This window comes from Pediculus humanus, genomic scaffold, assembly GCF_000006295.1.
Source record: "Pediculus humanus corporis 1103172108247 genomic scaffold, whole genome shotgun sequence".
NCBI lineage: Eukaryota > Metazoa > Arthropoda > Insecta > Psocodea > Pediculidae > Pediculus > Pediculus humanus.
Window position 1 is genome coordinate 266570 of NW_002987816.1, and position 20064 is coordinate 286633.

The following is a 20064-nucleotide window of genomic DNA, read 5'->3' on the forward strand; positions in this document are numbered from 1 at the left end:
GGGGCATAAGAAGGTGTTAAATAAACATTTTTTTTTTAAAATCATAATTAAAATTATTATTCCGAGAGAAATTATAATTTATCAAACGTTTAATATATTTAATTAAATAAAAAATCACTTCAAGTTTTTTAAATAAGTAAATAATATATTTTTTCCCCTTTTTTTCTTTTTAATAACAACCGTTAAAAAAAAAAAAAAAATAATAATCGCGAAATTAATCATCCTTTTAATTTTAAACCTTAAATGAATTAATATCGTACATGATAATAACGTGCGACTATGAGTTTTTTATAATTATTCGTTTAAATTTTCTATATACACGTTAAAAATTTAATTATCGAACGATCGATCGTGTTATGGACGTTACTCATAACGAAAGAGTTAATAAAATAAAAAAAATTTTTTTTCCCAATATTTTTCCTTTAAGATTCGATTCGAATCGAATTTAATTATTTTGATTACGATATAAAATATAAAAGGTAATAGATAGTTGAATAGGGGTAAAACGGCGAGTTTATTTATTGAGGAATTACATACAAGCGTTCGTTTCATTGTCCAAAATTTAATATTAAAAGGGGGGTTTTCGCCCCCTCACTCCCACCCCTTTAGTTCCATCTTCTTTTTTATTATACCACATAACCTTTGTTAAAATGCTAAGATATTATACTTTAAGATCTTTTACTTTGTTCTTAATGTTATTTCTCACAATGAATTTATTATTATTAAACTTACAAACATGGCCGCCCTCGTCCTCATCGTCCTTCTACCTTTTCTATTTTAAATTAATTAAAATTTTGACGGTTTTTCCTTTCTAAATAATAAATTAATTAATTTTTTTTTCTTTCGAATCGTTCATAAAAATAATTAATTTTATTAAACGATTTTTAAAAAAAATAATAATAATAATAAAACAAATATTAAATTACAAATTTTTTTTTTTTTTTTTTGACAAATAAATCAAAACTACCTACATTGTTTTTTATGTTTTTTTTATTAATAATTATAAAACCTCATTGTGATAATAATAATAATCATTATTATTATGATAAATAAAGTTTAACGGTCGATAACGGGTAAAAAAAAAAAAAAAAAAAATTATTACTACCCCATCTTTCTCATCACAATATGGTGGTCTTCGTTACATTTTCTTTTCCTTTCTTTTCCTTTTTCCTTTTCTTTTCCTTTTTCTTTTCCTTTTCCTTTTCTTTTTCGGTTACAAAATTCACTTATATATAAAATTCTAAACACAAAAACAAGCACATCGACAACAAAACGTTTGAAAAAAAAAAAACTAGACATTAAACTAAGAGGAATTAATTAATTAATCTCTTAAAAATTTTTTTAATAAAAGATGAAATTAATAATAATAATAATAATAATAATGGTAGCCTGTTTTCTCTTCTTCTTCTTCTTCTTTTTAATAATAATAATAATAATAAAAATGTAAAATGTATTTTTAGTCGCAAGATAAAAAAAAAATGTAATAATAATATTGATGATATACCTCTTGGTATTTCTAAATTCTTATTATTAACTAATGTAAATAAAATAAAATGTGACGGTATATTAAATTCTAACATAACTCGTGTTTGGTTTCTAATTATTCATAAACTTTTTTTTTCTTCTAACTGTTAAGAAAAAATTTTCATTCCTTATTTTTTTCTTTTATTTCTTCCTTTTTACTCGACTTGCTCCTCGACCCTGATTTTTCGTCTTTCATGTTTTCGGATGGTAAAACGGGACCCTCGGGTTTTCTCGGAGGCGAATCCGTGGCTTCGCCCTCCGATAAGGGCTCATCCCTCTTTCTCGGCTCTAATTTTTCCTCCATTTCAATATACTTGTCGATTTTATCCTTGGCCGCTCCGACTTTTCTCATGGGATCGTTTCTGTCGTCGAAACTCCCGCTCCGACTCCTGTCCCGAGATCTTCTCCTCTCGTCGTCGTAGTACCGCCTCCTGTTGTCGTTGTAATGTTGAGGCCGATTGTTGTGAAAGTAACGACCGCGTCCTCGACCTTCGGAACGTTGGGCGTAACGATTTCGCCCTCTGTCGTACCGGTTATCGTATCGGTTGTCGTACCTGTTATTGTAGTACCCGCGACCGCGATTATTGTAATTGTCTCGCCCCCGCTGATTCCTGTACTGGTGGGAATTATTTTGAAATCTCGGCTTGTAATATGTACCGCGTTGGTGACGATTAAATCGCTGTATGTGTCGTCTGGGACTTCTGGACGATCTTCGCAACGATCTGGAACGGCTCCTGGAATATTTATCGTAAGATCTCGAATGCGACCTTGACGACCTGTACGAACGTGATCTCGAGTTGGAACCGTATTTGTTAAAAGACCGCGATCTCGACCGTCGTCCTCTACTAGAAGATATACTCAATTTCCTGCTTCCCGAAGACACCGAGGAACCCGCTCGCCTTTGCTTTTTCTTCCTACTTTCCGAATTCGAAGAACTCGTGCTCACCGATCTTTTCGATGCTGAAAAATCAAAAATTAAAAATTTTTTTGTAAAAATGACTTTCTCAACTTTCAACAAATTTTTTTTTTTTTCTTTTTTTTTTTTTTTTTTTTTTTTTTTTTCTAAAATTAAAAATGAATTTGAAAATAGATAATAATAATAATAATTTTAAATACGTTTAGCCACGGGTGGATCGATAACTTTGACTCTAAATGAAAATTTGTCAACCGCCGTTTTAATCGGTACTTCTAAAGGCGGAGGCGGAACGGGAGACAATTTCGGTTTTTCAATCGGTAGCGGAATTTTATCTTCCGGAAGAATTGGTAAATTTTTCTTACGGTCGTCCATGAGCTTTTTGCCATCGTCTTTGGGCAGGACCATCCTTTTATCATCCGTCTCGTCCCAGTTGGGTTTGTCTTCTCTGTCTTTTTTTACCTGATATTTTGAACCTCCACCGACAGTCAATTTAGTCTTGTTTTTAGGAGGAGATTCTTCAAAAATATCAATAGATTTTTTATTTTCTAAAAATTTCCAAAATTTAAAAAGTGAAATTGAATGCTTTGTTGCGAACGAAGCATTTTTTTTTTTTTTTTTTTTTTGTGTGTGTGTATTTACCTTCATCACTTTTTGGTCTATGCAATTTGGGTGACATTTTCCCTTTTTCAACAGAATTTCTCCTATCTTCCATGTGCTTTTCATCGTATCTAAACAAAATAAAAAAATTTATAGATAATAATTAAAAAAATTGAAAAAAAAAAAAAAATTATAAAATGTTTTTTATATCATCTTTCATTTACTTTTTAGTTCCTTCTTTTGATTTAAAATAAAAATCGCTCAATTTTAAAGGCATGTTTTCTTCGTGATTGGCAGTCATTTGTCTTTCGTACATATTTTCTTCTTCGTGAGTTGTTCTCCTACGCAAATCATGTTTCATTCCCAATTCTTTTCTTATGGCTTCGCGCAATCGCGCGGCATCTAATTCGTCATCGTCCTCTTCTCCCTCGTGATTTTTATCTTTCCTATTACGCTTCCTTCGTTTCTTCTCTTCTTTTTCCTCCCTTTTTCGCTTCTTATTTTTTTCCTTTTCCTTCTTCTCCCTTTTTTCTTTCTTTTTCTTTTTCTTTGACTTTTCGTCAGACTTTCGATCCATTTTAAACCGAGCCGCTTCGGCCAAAAATTTACGAACTCGTTCTTCGTAATCCGATTCACCTTTGGTTTGTTCGAGAAATGCTCGGACTCTCATTTCGTATTCCGCGTCCTTATCTAAAATCATTCCTGCAAATCATAAAACAAAACTGGTAGAAAACTATGTAAAATGAATTCGTGCAGTAATGAAAAAAATCTCGTTTGCTTACTTGGAAACGATGCCGGATTGCATTGGTTTCGCTGAGTCCCTAAATAATAAAAAAATTACATCGATATAATGGTTTGTAATTGAAAAAAAACGAAGCTGTCAGCTTATTTAAAAAAATTCACGGCTTTTATGCTTATACCAAACTATTTAAAATTCCAGAATCCGAAGGCAAAAATTAACTACAATAAATTTTGTTTGAATCATTACACACAAAATTGAATAAAATGATTTTTAAAAATATATAAGTTCTCCAAACAAACATTATTTTTTTTTTTTTTTTTTTTTTACGATTGTTAATTACTGAAGAAAATTTCATTTTTTTTCACAATCATATATATATATATATATTTAATTAGATTAAATATTTCTTGTATCTGTAATTTCAAAAATTTTTTTTGTTTAAAAAGTCTATTATTAATTAAAATTTGACAACTCTCACAGGGTTACATTAATAAATAAATAAATAAATGATGGAAAATGTGTTTATAAAAAATTTTAAAATACCATCAATTTCTGCACCGGAATCCATGAGTTGCATCCTTTTAGAAAGTGGCGACAACGATTTCTCTTTTCTTTCCTTCTTGTTTTTCTTTGATTTTTTCCTTCGGCGGGAATGAGAGGATTGAGACGATCCGCTACTGGATCCCGAGGAGGAACTAGAGTCCGAAGAGGAATCACTGGAACTCGAACTCGAACTGGAACTACTACCACTCGTGGAAGCTCGTCGCCTTTTTTTAGATTTTTTTTTCTTTTCTTTTCTATTTTTCCTATCTCTGTGCTCTTCGCTTTCACCCATGGTAACAAGGTTTTTAGACCTCAGAAAATCAATTGAATTTTGAGCCTCTTCGTGATACGGCAAAAGAACCAAACAATGCTGATAAGCTCGCATGGCATCTTCCATTTCATTTTTTTCTTCAAAACTACAAAAAAAAAAGGAATTTCGTATTTTTTTTTTTTTTAATCGAAAAATTAGGTTAATTTATAAAAGCAGCAAGAAATGAAAAAAAAAAAAAAAATTTACAAACCTTCTCCCTAAAGCAACGAGCGTTTCTCCCATGTATTTCCTTGCATTCTGATGATTCGGGTTAACTTTAAGTGCCATTTCAAAATCTTCGATGGCTTTTTGAAAGCTACCACTGTTAGCATACAAAGCTCCACGTGCGACTAATCCTTCCACGTTTCGAGGATCAACATTTAGTGCTTTGTTTAAACATTGAAAAGCTTCAGAATGTCGACCACCTTTGAAATGTTCAATTCCTTCGGCGACACTTTTAAATGCCCACTTAGCTGCCTGCATGGCTCGTAATTCCGTCGCGTACTCTTCTTCTGGAAATCTTTCACTAAATAAATATATATATATATATGTTAATTAATTTTAATTAAATTTTGAACTTTTAAAATCCAATATATATATATAAAATTTTTTCTTACCGTAAACCGGGAAGATTAGAAGAATATTCATTTCCGATGCCTAACAATGAACCCAAATATCCAACGTTTCCGGGATTATTGAATCCGACATTCTTGTGTAATAAATTATCGTAAGATTCAATACGAGCATCTTGTGTCATTTTTCTACAGAAACAGAAGTAAAACTTATATGAATAAAAAAAAAATTTTTCGTAAAAGTTTGCCTTCATCTTTAAATAAGACCAATTAAACAAAAAACTTTTTTTTTTTTTATAATGAAACCAAAATGAGTATAATGAGTATAATAATGCATTTTATATTCCATAAATCCAATATCCCGTTTCCGAAACGTTTGGGAAAAATAAAAATAAAAAAAATAAACGTTTTTCAGAGTGTTCCTTTTTTTTTTTTTTTTTTTTTTTGGTTCGTTTTCATTCCCACAATGTCATCATCATTTATGTCTGCAATTACGTACCTTCCCCAAAAATTTAAGTCGAAATCATTTTAACGTAGATGTAACGACAAAAAAAAGTAATCCTTGTGTCCTTAATCGAAGCGTCTTTTTAACCAACATTAAATACTGAATTTTATAATATAATAATATTAAAACCTTTTTTTCTTCTAAATAAAACGTTTAACTTGACATCCATTTAATAACTCCATTTAATAATTTCAAAATTTCTTTTTTATTGCAAGTGGAAGTTTTTGACAATTCAACCCATTCGGTATTATTATTATTATTATTATTATTATTATTATTGTTTCATCGATTTTATCATATAAAAATCCTGTATAGGAAGGTATGAAGGTATAAAAACATCTTCAACAACCACAAAAGTTTAAATAAAAATATTTATAAAACTAGCATCCCCTGATGAATGATATTGAGCATTCCTAAAATTTATTAAACCATAAGTTGTGAGTCAACAAAATTTTTTTTTTAGTCTTTTATTAATTAATAATTTTATGACGACCATCCGCATATTAAATAAATTTCTTCATATTTAATAATAGAGAAACGAAATAATTTAATTAACAGTATTATTAAGGGTTCTGTGACGTGTGATACTTACCATTCATTAGTGATCAGTCCTTGTTTTGTAATTTTTTAAACACTTGTAAAAAAAGGACCAAAAAGTAAAAAAAAAAAAAAAAAAAAAAAAAAAATTACTTTAATTGAATAATAATAATAATTATCAGTAGTTTCTCAAATGAAGTGTAAAATATTTTGTAATTTTGCCAATCGATTTTTGATGATTTTCTCAATATTATGGGAAAAAAAATAATCATTTACACCTCAGAGCCTATAAAATTTTTCGAAAAAAAAACTTTTGTTCCCAGAATTTTGAATTAATTATTTATATCGTTAAAATAATCTTCCTTAAAATCCACAAGTATTATTATTATTATTATTATTCATGTATTTCCTGATAAGTTTAGTAATTTTTTTTTGTCTGGCGGTGTGTGTGTATCGTACTTTTCTATTGTTTTTTCATGTAGGAATCATAATTTTAGTTCTTAAATCAATCATCTCTCAAATATTATAGATCAAAATTTGAGTTTAAAAAATCCTCATTTTCTTCCTCCCTTGAGTTTGTTTGTTTGTTTTTTTTTTTTTTTTCTCTCTCTAATTTATTGAAAATGATTCAACATAAACTTTTTTTTTTTTTTTTTTTGGAGATCAGTCAGTTCGAGCACAGTTGCACATTAAGTTGGCTTTCTAAAAGAGAATTATAATGGCTCATCATACAAAATGTAGATTCATAGGTTTTAAAGCTTTACAAACTCCAAAAATGACATCTTGGCATTATCATTCCTCTCTTGTTAGTAGTAATTATTACAAACTAAAATTATATGTATTAGCACGACAATGTCACAAAATAAATTATATACCTAATAGTAGTCTAAACCACTTTTTTTAAATAAATAATTTAAATTCTGAAATATCAATTATTTTTTTATCCTAATACTAAAAAAAAACAAAAAAAAAAAAAAATTACTAACTTTAACTTTACTTATAAAATATAAGCAAGACATGAAATTTGGCAGTAATTTTTAAGCTTTTAAGAAAAATTTAAATTGAATTAAAATTTTTTTTTTTTTTAAACTATGTAGCATGAATTTACAATGACTAGAAAATTTTAAAAAATTATTAAAGAAAGAAATAATGTGTCAGTCTTACCTATGAAAAAGAATTTGATCTAAAATTTTATAGCCTACCGTAAAAAAAAAAAGAAATCTAATAGTATTGAGTAACAATTTGTGCAAATTCATGCTTAAAAAATTAACATTAATTATACTGACTTGTAAATGCTAGGTACTGGATCTGTGTAAAGCGTTGCTTCACCGATAACCAATTTGTCAGCTTCGGGTACAATTTCCAAAACTGTTACCCTTACAAAATCTCCCATTAAAAGCGGTTGAGGAGTGTTTACATTTGAAATAGGAAGAACTGCTTTAATTCCTAAATCAGCGACAACATGCGGTCTTTCTCCCTCAACGAGTAAAATTTTAACTCCAATTATCGACTGTTTATTCGAAACAACGCATAACAATGTGTCGCCAACTTTTGTCGTCTATATAATATAAAAAAATAAAAAATTATAAATATTTTCTAATAAAACCTTATTAATATTACTTTTATTAATGGATAGTTTAAAATTCTTTACCTCAAAAAATCTTTTTATTTTACTCTCCTTATCAGCATTACAAAATGTTTCAAATGGTGGAACTGCAGCATAAAATGATTCGTCAACAGTAATTTTAGATCGATTTTCAGGAGGTTGAGCAGTGAAAGATTCATCAAACAAAACAGTAGCATTTTTAACAATAAATTCTTGAAGTTTTAATCTTTTACCTCTGTCTTGAAAACTAAAATTATATAAATAAATGATTATTAAATTTTGAAATCGAATACTGTAAGCTTAATCTGATAAAGTAAAAGCTTTGAAATAAATGTAAAATAATAATTACTTCAGGTGTTTTTGTCTGGCATTAAAATCATGATAATTAATTTTTTGAGGGCTGGTTTTTAGTAAAATTTCATTAAGCCTATGATTGCCCTCACAAAGCTTATGAAGTTGCTGTCCATGAAAATTAATGCTCTGAATTAAAACATCTTTATCTACGCTGTTGCCATTCATTTTTTACAGAACCTTTCCTGAATTAAAAAACAAAATTAATTTTTACAAAACATCTTACTTATACACATTCAATTTCACAATGAAAGTTTTTCAAAAACGTTGATTCTTTAGAAACCTGAAACATTTTTTAAAAAGTTTAGCTATGTATATATGAAATTTATTTTTAAATTAAATATTTGTCAAATTCAAACCTTTTCATATGTGTTAGTATAACAAATATATAAAAATAAAAAAATAAAATTTCTACATAATTTTAAACAGGCAAAAAATTATTTCCTCAAAGGGTAAAAACTAATTGCGGCTACCAGTAAATTATAAATGAGGCCGCATTGCTATGCGAATTAAAATGTAATTATACAACAATTAAAAAATTATGAGTATTATTATTTATTTATAATAAACTTACTTGGCATTTCAAATCAATTTTAAGATTATCGCTTACAACTACCCGCTAAATTACGTAATACTACAAGTACAATATTTCAGGCTACAATTTAGCTTCACTTTTTAAATGAAAATGGCGATCGATCGATAAAAATGGCGGATTTATGTCATAGAATACATAAAATTAATAATTTAAATTTCTCACATATCTAACCATTGGTTAAAATCTCCCTTTGTAATTTCCTTACATATTAAAAAAAAAAAAAAAAAAAAACAAACAGATTCTCATAAAATAAATGACATATTATTATTATTATTTCTTTAAATATTTATGTTTTAAATAATATTATCAAGTTTAGGTTATTTTATCAAGTTAAAACATGTCATTCAGTTCGTAATAAAAAATCTTAACAAACTTTATTTAAAAATTAATTTTTTTTTTTTATTAAAAAGTTTTACCTACTTTAAATAAAATTCGAAAATTTGAAATATGTATATTACAATAACAAAAGACAATATTATGAATAAAATTTAAATGATTTATGTAACTATATAAAATAATAATAAAAAAATGTCTTGTAATTTATCATCAAAAGAACGTTTACCTATTTGCGATTGTTTAAAATATAAAGAGGAAAGTTACAAAAAAAAATTTCAAACACCTGGTTAGTTAAAAATTTAAAAAAATTGATGGTTTATTTGTGTAACTGCACAGTAAAATTTCCTAAAAAAAAAAAAAAAAAAATTTATCATTTTTTTATTTTTTCTTTTTAATCTTAATTCAAATTTTGTTTTTATATTCAAATCGATAAAATGTGTACTAAAAGTAAAAGTGTGAAATACCCTAGGATAAATTCACTTTTAAAAGATTATTCAAATGTTGTGTATAATAATTTACTGGGAAATTGTATGTCGAATAAAAATTTAGTCATTTTAGAAAATTATAATATAGTTCTTAGAAGAGATTACAAATCGATGAGGGGAAAAGTAAGAATCATAGGAGGTGGTGGATCAGGGATTGAACCATCCGAAGTTGATTATATTGGAAAAGGAATGTTAACTGCAGCAGTCATGGGTGAAATGTATTCATCTCCTTCTGCGGAAGAAATTTTCATAGCTATTAAAGAAGTTGCTCTAAATAGCTCTGATGGTGTTTTATTACTTGTTAAAAATTATGTCGGAGATAAATTAAATTTTGGTTTAGCTTTAGATAAAGCTATCAGTGAAGAAATTAAAATAAGAATGCTCATTATCGGTGATGATGCTTTCGAACCAGATTCTAAAAAACATGGAAGGAGAGCTTTGGCAGGGAGTATTTTAATATATAAAATAGCTGGTGAAATGGCTGAATCAGATAAATCATTGGAGGAAATAGTAGATGAATGTAGAAACATTATTTTAACAGATTTAGTTACAATGAGTGTTAATTTACCAGCTTGTGGTAAAACCTTTTGCGAATCGCTGGGACCTTACATCGAACCTGACGAGATGGTCTTAGGTATGGGACTTTATGGGCAACATGGAAAAAAAAAAATGAAATTTAGTAATATTGGTAATACTGTGTCTATAGTATTGCTTGAACTTTTAAATAATTCCATGGCAAAAATGGGTGCTCCTTTTAAAAATGCTGTTGTTTTAATTAATAATTATGGGTCAACCTCAAAACTAATCGAAAACATTATAGCTTATGAATTGACAAAAGAATTAAATAAAAAAAATATAAATATATTACTTTTGTATTGTGGTAAACTTTTTTCAAATCGAAATAGTAATGGATTTTCAGTTACATTATTAAAAGTTGAATCACCCAAAACTGTAAAATACTTAGAGGCTCCTACAACAGCATCTGCGTGGCCTAAGCCAAGGGGTTTAAATTTAGATAAAAAAGACGCGGAATATAAAGATTTACCTCTCGTGATTAAGGCCGAACGCAATTATGATTCTTCACACGATGGTAAATTTGAAAATGCACATCCTGGCCCGAAAATCGACGAAAAAGAAAGTTTGGCTCTTAAGCAATGCATTGAATTTGCAGCCGAGGCGTTGATTTCTTGCGAAGATCAGTTAAATGTAATCGATTCAGAATCGGGGGATGGTGACACGGGAACGCAATTAAAATTAGGCGCCACAGCAATAAAACAAGCAATTTATGATAAAAAATTGGATTTTACCTGGCCTTACAAACTTTTTTCGGATATCAGTCAATTGTGTTCCGCTTCCATGGGCGGCATTTCCGGAGCCCTCTACCACATATTTTTTAACTCTCTTGCAAAAAGTATACAAAATTCAAATGAAATCACTCCCGAACTTTGCTCGCGCGCTTTTAAATGTGCAACTAAAACGATTAAACATTACGGAAAAGTTGATATTGGAGATAGAACATTTTTCGACGTTCTTTCTCCGGCAGCTGATTCTTTCGAAGCCGTCATAGCAAACGGTTTAGACGTGACGAGTGCGTTATTCAAAGCGGCGGTGACGTGCGAATATAAATCGGAAGAATTAAAACTCGTCATACCGAAATCTTTGAAAAATTTAAACGTTGAAAAACCGTTACTTTATTCCGATGCTGGCGCTCACGCGGTCACTATTTGGCTCAGAGCTTTGAGTGAAGGTTTACGATTATTACATCCGTGCAAATATTAACGAAAATTAACATGTTTTTTTTTTTTTACGATCAGCTTTTGCCAACGACATACCTACAAAAAAACCAGGTATATTCCTTTGGAAATTCCTAACCGAAGAAGAATGTTACAAATTATTGGATGACGTAGAAGACGACAACGTTCATTTTTCCTCTTTCATCGGTAAGAATCTTACCTTTATTTTTAAATAAAAAGAAGTTACCGTTACAACTTATAAATCCAACGTTTTTTTTTTTTTTTAGAAGACAAAATGGGATCTGCTCCTTCTCTTGAAAAAATTTTATTGACTGAAACATTCAAATATTGCAGGTGTGAAACGCTTCAAATAATAAATAAAAATTTTTTTTTAAAACCAATCAATCAAAAAAAAATTATTTTCACATATTTAACTTACTTAAAAAAAACAAAAAAAAAAAAAAAAATTTAATTTTTCACGTGGAACAGCCATGAATTTGACAAAGAACCCAAACGAACATCTGCTTTAATCGGAACCGTTTATTACACTCACGTGTATTTTACGTCATCAATGTGGAGAAATCCATCGGAAGTTTATTATTATTTTAAAGAATCTATTATAAATCAATCGTTCGAGGTATAATCGAATTATTTTTCTTCCCTTTTCATTCCCTTTTTAAAATTTCCTTTTCGAAATAATTTATTATAAATTAATTTTATAGTGTCCTCCTACGAGCATGAAAATATTTGAACCAAACGAAGCCAAGAAAATTTTAATTTTTTTCATTGAATTATACATAAGAAATTTACCATTGGTTAGATTATCATTTTTACCTCATTACAAACTTCGTTTAAAATTAAATGAAAAAGTCAACGACGGCGAATAAATAGAAATTTTTATTATTATTATTATTATTATTATTATTAAATAGAAATGTGTGTCGTGAATGTGTATATACATGTATGTGAATATATCCCTTAATCGACGCGTTTGTTATAATGTACAAAATAATAATAATAATAGCCACCAAGTAGCATATATATTATTGAGATATGAAAAACGATGAAGTCGTTATTTTTTTTTTTTTTTTTTTTTTTTTGTTACCTGCATGGAGAACTTTCCGTTAATCCGCTACTTTTTTTCCTTAAATTAATACACTGAGAACTTCCTCTTTTAATTCCTTGATTGCTGCAATTGCACAAGTGACGTTCCATATTCGTGGGAGATTCTTGTAAGCTCTTAAATAATTAAATAAAGTTATTATCGAATGATTATTTTTTAAAAGGTTTACGGTGTACGAATTAAAGTAACCATACCTGAAATCCAGATTCTGCCAAGTATTCGGACGAACTTGTATCCCTTTCGACGGTAGCACAACCCCATGGTAATGGAGCATGCGATCGGGGTTCTGCAACATCCGCGACATCATTTTTAAATCCTTTGAGTTGACATATTAAAAAATCATTCATTTGCGTCACAGCATTCAATTCTTCTTCTAATTCGCTGCATGCGAATAACAAATAAAACAACGCCATAACCTTTTACTTAACCTTAACGAAAAAGGTTTTAAAAAATTACCTATTTTCTGCTTCGAGCATGCTTTCTTGTTCGTTTGAACAATCCAATCGTGATTTAAGGGCTTCGTTGGCATAACGTTGAGCTCCTAAATATTTTTTCGTATGAAGTATCACTCTGAGTGCTTCATTTCTCATTCTTTGACAACTTGCATTCGAATCGTTAAGTTCAACCATTAAATTATCGATGCAACAATTTTTTTCCGATATTTCTTGCTGGAGTTCGGGAATTACTTTATTCTCAAGAGTTTTTAACTGTTAAAATACAAAAAAATTTACAAATTGTGTACAACTAATAAATTGTGATTGCCATTTAATTATCCACCTTTATAGACATGTCTTTTATTTTATTAAATAATGAATTTTTATCGGTGTCCACGCCGTTCAACGCATCCTTTTTACTCAACACCGTAAATTTATTTTTCAATATAACGTTTTGCGCTCTCAATTCGCATAATTCTTTTTCCATCGAGATTTTTAAATCTTGCAATTCGCAATTTTCATTATTGAGATCCCGATATAAATTTTCAAGATTTGCTTTTTTCTTGTCGAGATTTTTAAATTGTTCCAACAACGCCTGATATTTTTTATCGAGAGCATCGTAATTTTCTTTTGCACAACGAAGTTCGCTTTGTAAATTTTGTATCTGTAATATTCTTTCAATTATTAACCGTAAAATAATCAAAACTTAAAATCACGTAAATAATATTTTACCTCCGAATTTAAACTTGAAATTAATTTTTCCGTTTTATTTTTCATATAACTTTCATTTGCACTATTCTAAAACAGAAAAAAAAAATTTAATCGATTTTAATCGTATATAAATTTTTTAAAATAAAATTCGATAAATTTTGTTTCTTACATTTATTTTAAGACGAGAACATTCGTCTGCTAATTCTTTATTTATTTCATCTTTATTAACATTTTCATAACAAATTTGTTCCAATTGATTTTGAAGTTTATCAACCGAACTCAACAATTCATTTTTTTCCGATAGCGTAGAACGTAATTTGGCACATAATTCTTTTTGTTTTTCCTTAAACGTATTTTCAACGGAAAATGATTTTTCCATGATGGATTCAAAATCGCAACGTAATTTTTTATTTTCTTCGCTTAATTCTTCATTTTTCGTTTTTAATTCTTCTAAATCTTTTTCTAAACACATGACCTATAAAAAAAAAAAAAAAACGTTTTTTATTTGAACTTTGACCTCTTTATAAATTGCAAACTTTTCCTTTTTTTTCAACTTACTTCATATTTTAAACGTGATATTAAACAGTCTTTATTTGCTTGCGATGCAAAATATTCACTTTTAAGAGATTCCAATTCGATCTAAAAGAAATCATCATATTTAATCGTTAAAAAAAAACAAAATGGCGGTGATTTGGTTAAAAACAGGTGTTAAATAACTTACTCCGGAAATTAAAAGTCTTGTGAAAAGTTTCGTATTTTCAATATCGTTCAAATCATTTTCTTTTTTTTTACACGTGCATTGACACGGTGAATTTTCATTCATATTTTCTTTACTTTTATACGAAATATTACTTTTACTCCCTATATTTATTTTCGTTAATGTCTGTTCTAATTTCGATTGCGTGCAATTGTAATTTTTAACCATTTCGTCAAACTAAAAAATTTATTTTTTTACAAAAAAAATCATTAAACTCGTGTTGCAAAAAAAGGGTTTTTTATTAATGATAATAAAACAATAAATAACCTCTTCTAATTTACTCTCCAACATTAAATTTAAATCGTCAACTCTCGATTCCAACATTTTTTTCATTTTGATTTCTCTATTTAATTCCGCTTTAAGATTACAACATCTCGATTTAATGTCGGCTTTTTGCATTTTCAACTGACAAATAAATTCTTCGAATTCGGAAACGTTTACGTTACCGTTATTTTGCACGGAATCCAATAAATTATTTCTCATGTTCAATTCATTTTTTAATTCTTCATTTTCAACTTTTAAACTTTTGTTATCTTCTTCGTACTTGTCCACGCACTGTTTCAATAATTTTTCGTTTAAAACCCTCTGCCTAATAGTTTCGTTTAATTGCGTTATGGTTGCTTTGTTTTTGACATTTTCATTTTTTTCATCGCATAATTTTTCCATTAAAATTTTTTGCTCTTCTTCCCGTGCCGACGCTGTCGTTTTCAACATATTTTCCAAATCGCAAATTTTCTCATTGTATATTTGTTTTTGACATTCTGATTTTCTTATCGTATCTTCCAACATGTTGATTTGTGCCACGTATTGATCGTTTAACGAATTATTATTTAATTCTCCTCGAAGTTGTTTTATCTCTTCGTTAAGTTGAAATATTTTTTCCTCAAATTCGCATTCCGTTTTTTCACTCTGAAATTAAATAATAATAATAATAATAATAATTTTTTAACACGCAAAACTATCGCGAATCAACGCGATGTGAAAATATATATTTAAATAATTACCATTTCTTTTTCTTGTAATAATTTATTATTTGCATCGGTTATGGCCATATTTAAATTTTTTTTCGCACAGCAAAGTTCGTTTTGATAATTTTTTATTATATTATTTAATTCTTTGATTCTCGACGAATCTTCCATAGCACGACATTCAAATTTTTTATATTCGCAATCTAATTCTTCTTCCAATTGTTTTATCTAAAAAAAATATTCATTTAAATATATATATATAATTTATTTAATTAACAACCGACATTTTTTATTTTTATAAAAATATAATATTCTAACCCTTTCGCAAAGTTCTTCGATTTCACGTTCTCGACATTCTAATTCCTGTTGTAAATCGTTAACCATTTTCTAAAAGAAGAAGAAGAAAAAAAAATCAAAATTAAATTAAATTAAAATTTTATAAAAAATTATCTTTTTTTTTTTTTTTTTTTTAATAAAATTAATATTTTGTACCTTAATAAATTATTTATAATTAAATTATCGTTTAAAAAAAAAAAATAAAATTCAATAAAAAAAAATTTTTTTACATATAATTCAAATTTTTTTTTTTTTTTTTGAAAAGATTAATTTAAAAATTATTATTATTATTATTAATTATTTTAATAACTAAACTACCTCAAACATATTACTAGTTTTATACATAGATTTTAATCTAGGTTCTAATATATTTATTTCGCGGCTTAATGTAAAATTTTTACAAGTTAATATAATTAATTTATTATGTAAACTATCCAACATTTTTTCTTTCGTTATTACCTAAAATTCAAAAAAAAAAAAAATTAATTAATAATAACTAATTAATAAATAAATACATAGAATATTATTTACGTTATTAACTTACGTCTTTTTCTGATTTTTTTAATTTATTATCCAATTCGCAAATTTTAAATTGCAATGATTCGATTTGTACCGTCCAAACGTTTACCTGAAATAGTTAAAAAAAATTTTATTAAAAAAAAATTATTCGCATAAATTAATTTAAAAAAAAAAAATTAATAAAAAATTATGTACATAAATAATACGTGATAACGTACCTTGATTATTAAATATATACGAGCGTCAAATAAATAAAATTCAACAAAAATTTCACGCGCACACACACACAAAAAGTTGCAAAAAAACATTTTTTTTAATAAAAAAAAAAAAAAATTTTATTAAATAAATATAATAATAATAATAATTAATATTAATTAAATTAAATAATTTTAAAAAAAATAAATAAATAAATAAATACAAATGTGTATACAAACCATTAAAACTACTTTTGTGAAAAGCCAAAATAAAAAAATAAATTAATTAATTAATTGCATAACAATATTATTAAATTAAATATTATTAAATTAAATATTATTAAAATAAATTTTTAAAAAAATAAATAGTAGAAAATTTTATACGCATACATATAAATATTAAATTATTATTATTATTATATTTTTTTTCTTAATATCATTAGTAATCAAATTATTATTATTATTATTTTTATAATCGCTATGATAAGTACGTGCCGGGTTTTCTTTTTCTTTTTTTAAATTAATTAATAAAAGAAGATGTGATGATGATAATAATACTTTACGGTTTTTCCGTATCAGGCTAATAATGTATTTGTAAATTAAACCGACCTGATTTTTGTTTTAAAATTTAAATTTAAATTTAAATTTAAATTTAATAATAAATTGATGACCGGGCACATATCATATATCATGCACATGCCTCGATCCTTTCGACCACGAACATATCCATCGACTAGAAGAACGAGGAGGACTTACTTCATATTGTTTGCATTTTTTAACAATTTCTTGTAGATTGCTAATGAGACGACATTTTTCTTCAACATCTTGAGATAATTTAGATGCTTGACTTTCCTAATAATAATATTATTAATTCGATTTAAATTTTTTTATATAAAATGGAAAAAAACATAAAGACTTTAAAATAATAACAATAATGATAATTTTTTTCGTGTTTAACTCACTGATAATTCCATTTTAGATTTAAATTCTTCCAATTGACATTCTCTAAATTTGACTGTGTTTTGCAACGCTCTCAAAGTTTCATCCTTATTATATACCTGGAAAATTTCAGGTTTGTTATCAACATTAAATAAATAATTTTTTATTACTTTTTTTGTTTTATTGGCAATTGCGTACACATTTTTCCAAATGACCAATTTTTTCCTCGAGTTTTTCATTGTCTTCTTTGATGGTTAATGAATGAGCCATCATATCTTGAGTTTTTTCAACGGTACCGCTGAATTTTTGCAAAGTGATAAAAAATATTTTGAGAGGGGATAAATTTTTTTGCAAACAATAATTATCCTCATTGTCGGAAGTAAATGGATATGATGTCGATTGAACATCCCGCAACTGCTGTGTCATCCCTTTCATCAAATCTATCGATCTACATATTTCCACCATTCTGCAATCTATTTCTCTATTTTCGCAACCTATTTGAGCACGTTTTTGTGCCAATTCATCTTCCAGCTACAATTATTCAGTGGAAAAAAAAAAAAAAAAAATTAAAATTAAAAAATCAAATTTGTGAAAATTCAAATCTCTCATTACTTACTTCCATCGATATTTGTTGTAATTTTTTTATTTTATTTTCTTGATTACAAATTTCTTCTTCCATAATTCTTTGATCGTATTTATATCTCAACATTTCATTTTGCATGCTGTCGTCTTCGGTTTCGACAATTTCATCCCCGCTGGAATAAGCTCCTACATTTTTAGGGTTGCAAGGTTTACATAGCGAATGTTTTAACTTTTCCAAACAGCAACATAATTCATCGGTTATACTATCGAATTCGTTGCGAAGACATTCAAATTTTTCTTCGATGTTATTCAAAGCATTTTTATTCGAATCGTTTAAAAACTAAAATTATCATCGTTATTTATTATGATGCCGTAATTATTTAGGAAAAAAGTTTTCCTTATACAAACTTGCCTGAGGAATATATTTTTGAATAAGTTGCGCAGAAATTTCCAATTGTTCTTTCATTTCTTCCAGGACAGCAACCCCCGTAACAGCTCTTTCTTTTATAACTTCTATGTCGTTCAAATCGCATTTACAAGAAACACTTTCTTTAGATGGTACATTCAATTTTTCATAATTATTATAGTTTTTATTATTCTGTAATAAAGAGTAACAATTATGCATTTTGCATAAGAGACCACAACAACAAAATGGATATTATGCATACCATTAAACTTATTAAATTTTTTTTTAATGTACATATTTTTCCCAATTCTTTTTGAATGATATTTTTACAATTTGAAAGTCCACATTTATGTGTATCAAATAATGATCTTAAATTTTCTTCAACTCGATTTACGGCATCGTACAAAACTTCATATCCATGTTGTTGCATTCCACCATCAGAAATCTAAATGAAATTATTAATAGAAAATAAATGAGTATAAAACCTTTTATTAACAAATTTATGAAGAACGTGTTTTTTTTTTTTCTGTCTAAAAATACATTTAAAAATATTAAAGAAGGGAAAAAAATGAATGAAAAAATTTTATAAATAATTTCTTTACAAAAACGAGAGGATTTTAAAATTTTTTTTTTTTGGTATATTTTAATATTACACATTTATTTTTTAATTTATTACGTTTTTTTTTAAAACTTGCTTTTTAATTTATTACCGGAGCAATAAAAAAAAAAAAAAAAAATTGTTACATGGTTTTGAATGAAATTTCATTTAAAAATAGAAAAATGGCCTGATGAGTGCATTTTTGTCATAACTGAACCATAGATTTTTTTTTTTAAGCTACTTAACACAAACAAACAAAACAAACAAAATGAAAAAAAATATTTTTTTTAATCATGGGTTTTTTCCCCGATTTTTTGGGAAACATTACTAATTCAAATGATGAGAATTTGTTAAGAATTATTATTGAGAATTTATATTTTGTTTAATAAAATTTAAAACGAATGGATTATTATCGTTGTTAAGATACAAGATGGCCAAAACATGTTTGTTTGTAAGACAAACTTATAAAATTATAATTATTATTAACCGTGTTAAACATATTTGAAACTCATATTAAAATATGATTTTTATTAAAAGTATTATTAGTTTAATTAATTAAGGTTAGTTTAATAGTAAAATAATCAAAGGGATTATTATATACGTTAAAAACTAATGTTAATATAAACAGTTATATATAAATTAGCACTCAACCCACAGTTAGAGAAGAATCATTGCTACGAACATCATCTTGATTTTCGAGAATTTTTTTTTTTTTTTTTTTTTTTTCTTGTAAAGAAGCCAAATCCATTTTCGTTTTATGCAATTCTTCTTCTAAATGCCTTGTTAATTCTTGTTGTTTGATTAAATCCTTCATTCTCACATCTAAGGACGTTTTAAATGATTCAAATTCCGTTCGAAGTTTACTCGTGTCACCAATGCTGTCGTTTCCATTTTTATCCTTTTTAATTGTCGGTAAAAAAGTAGCAGAAAAAAATCCAGAATCAGGACCGTCGAAATTCGATTGATAATAATTATTCATTTTACACGAGTACGAATTAATCACGAGTAAATCATTTTTTATATTTTTTTTCCTTCTCAATTCCTCTACTACATCGCTAAACGTTAAACGCGCCTAAAAAAAAAACAAAAAAAATTTTAATTATTTAAAATAAAACTTATACGAAAACATTACAACATTTCTTTAC

At 27.1% G+C, this 20064-nt stretch overlaps 4 protein-coding genes across 4 annotated transcripts; 1 reads left to right on the top strand and 3 right to left on the bottom strand.

Moving 5' to 3' along the window:
- Positions 1-1645: 1645 nt before the first annotated feature.
- On the bottom strand, positions 1646-5389 carry Phum_PHUM463150 (coiled-coil domain-containing protein, putative; the record flags this gene model as incomplete). The annotated part of the gene is made up of 9 exons (XM_002430060.1): positions 1646-2484; positions 2641-2955; positions 3080-3168; positions 3262-3739; positions 3820-3850; positions 4338-4513; positions 4611-4738; positions 4844-5158; positions 5250-5389. The coding sequence occupies 9 exons, from the start codon at positions 5387-5389 to the stop codon at positions 1646-1648; spliced, it is 2511 nt and encodes an 836-aa protein (XP_002430105.1).
- Positions 5390-7522: 2133 nt separating this feature from the next.
- Phum_PHUM463160 (uncharacterized protein) lies at positions 7523-8371 on the bottom strand (the record flags this gene model as incomplete). Its single annotated transcript, XM_002430061.1, has 3 exons — positions 7523-7756; positions 7898-8099; positions 8202-8371. The coding sequence occupies 3 exons, from the start codon at positions 8369-8371 to the stop codon at positions 7523-7525; spliced, it is 606 nt and encodes a 201-aa protein (XP_002430106.1).
- A 1197-nt stretch (positions 8372-9568) lies between these two features.
- Positions 9569-11995, top strand: Phum_PHUM463170 (uncharacterized protein; the record flags this gene model as incomplete). Its single annotated transcript, XM_002430062.1, has 4 exons — positions 9569-11366; positions 11434-11559; positions 11640-11706; positions 11842-11995. 4 exons carry the CDS (start codon positions 9569-9571, stop codon positions 11993-11995), a joined length of 2145 nt encoding a protein of 714 aa, XP_002430107.1.
- Positions 11996-12453: 458 nt separating this feature from the next.
- Phum_PHUM463180 (ubiquitin-protein ligase BRE1, putative) lies at positions 12454-19898 on the bottom strand (the record flags this gene model as incomplete). The annotated part of the gene is made up of 17 exons (XM_002430063.1): positions 12454-12591; positions 12670-12856; positions 12932-13182; positions 13307-13573; positions 13790-14095; positions 14179-14259; positions 14342-14503; positions 14645-15286; positions 15664-15732; positions 16226-16309; positions 17091-17236; positions 17353-17452; positions 17532-17864; positions 17950-18212; positions 18324-18513; positions 18584-18766; positions 19740-19898. 17 exons carry the CDS (start codon positions 19896-19898, stop codon positions 12454-12456), a joined length of 3561 nt encoding a protein of 1186 aa, XP_002430108.1.
- Positions 19899-20064: the final 166 nt, after the last annotated feature.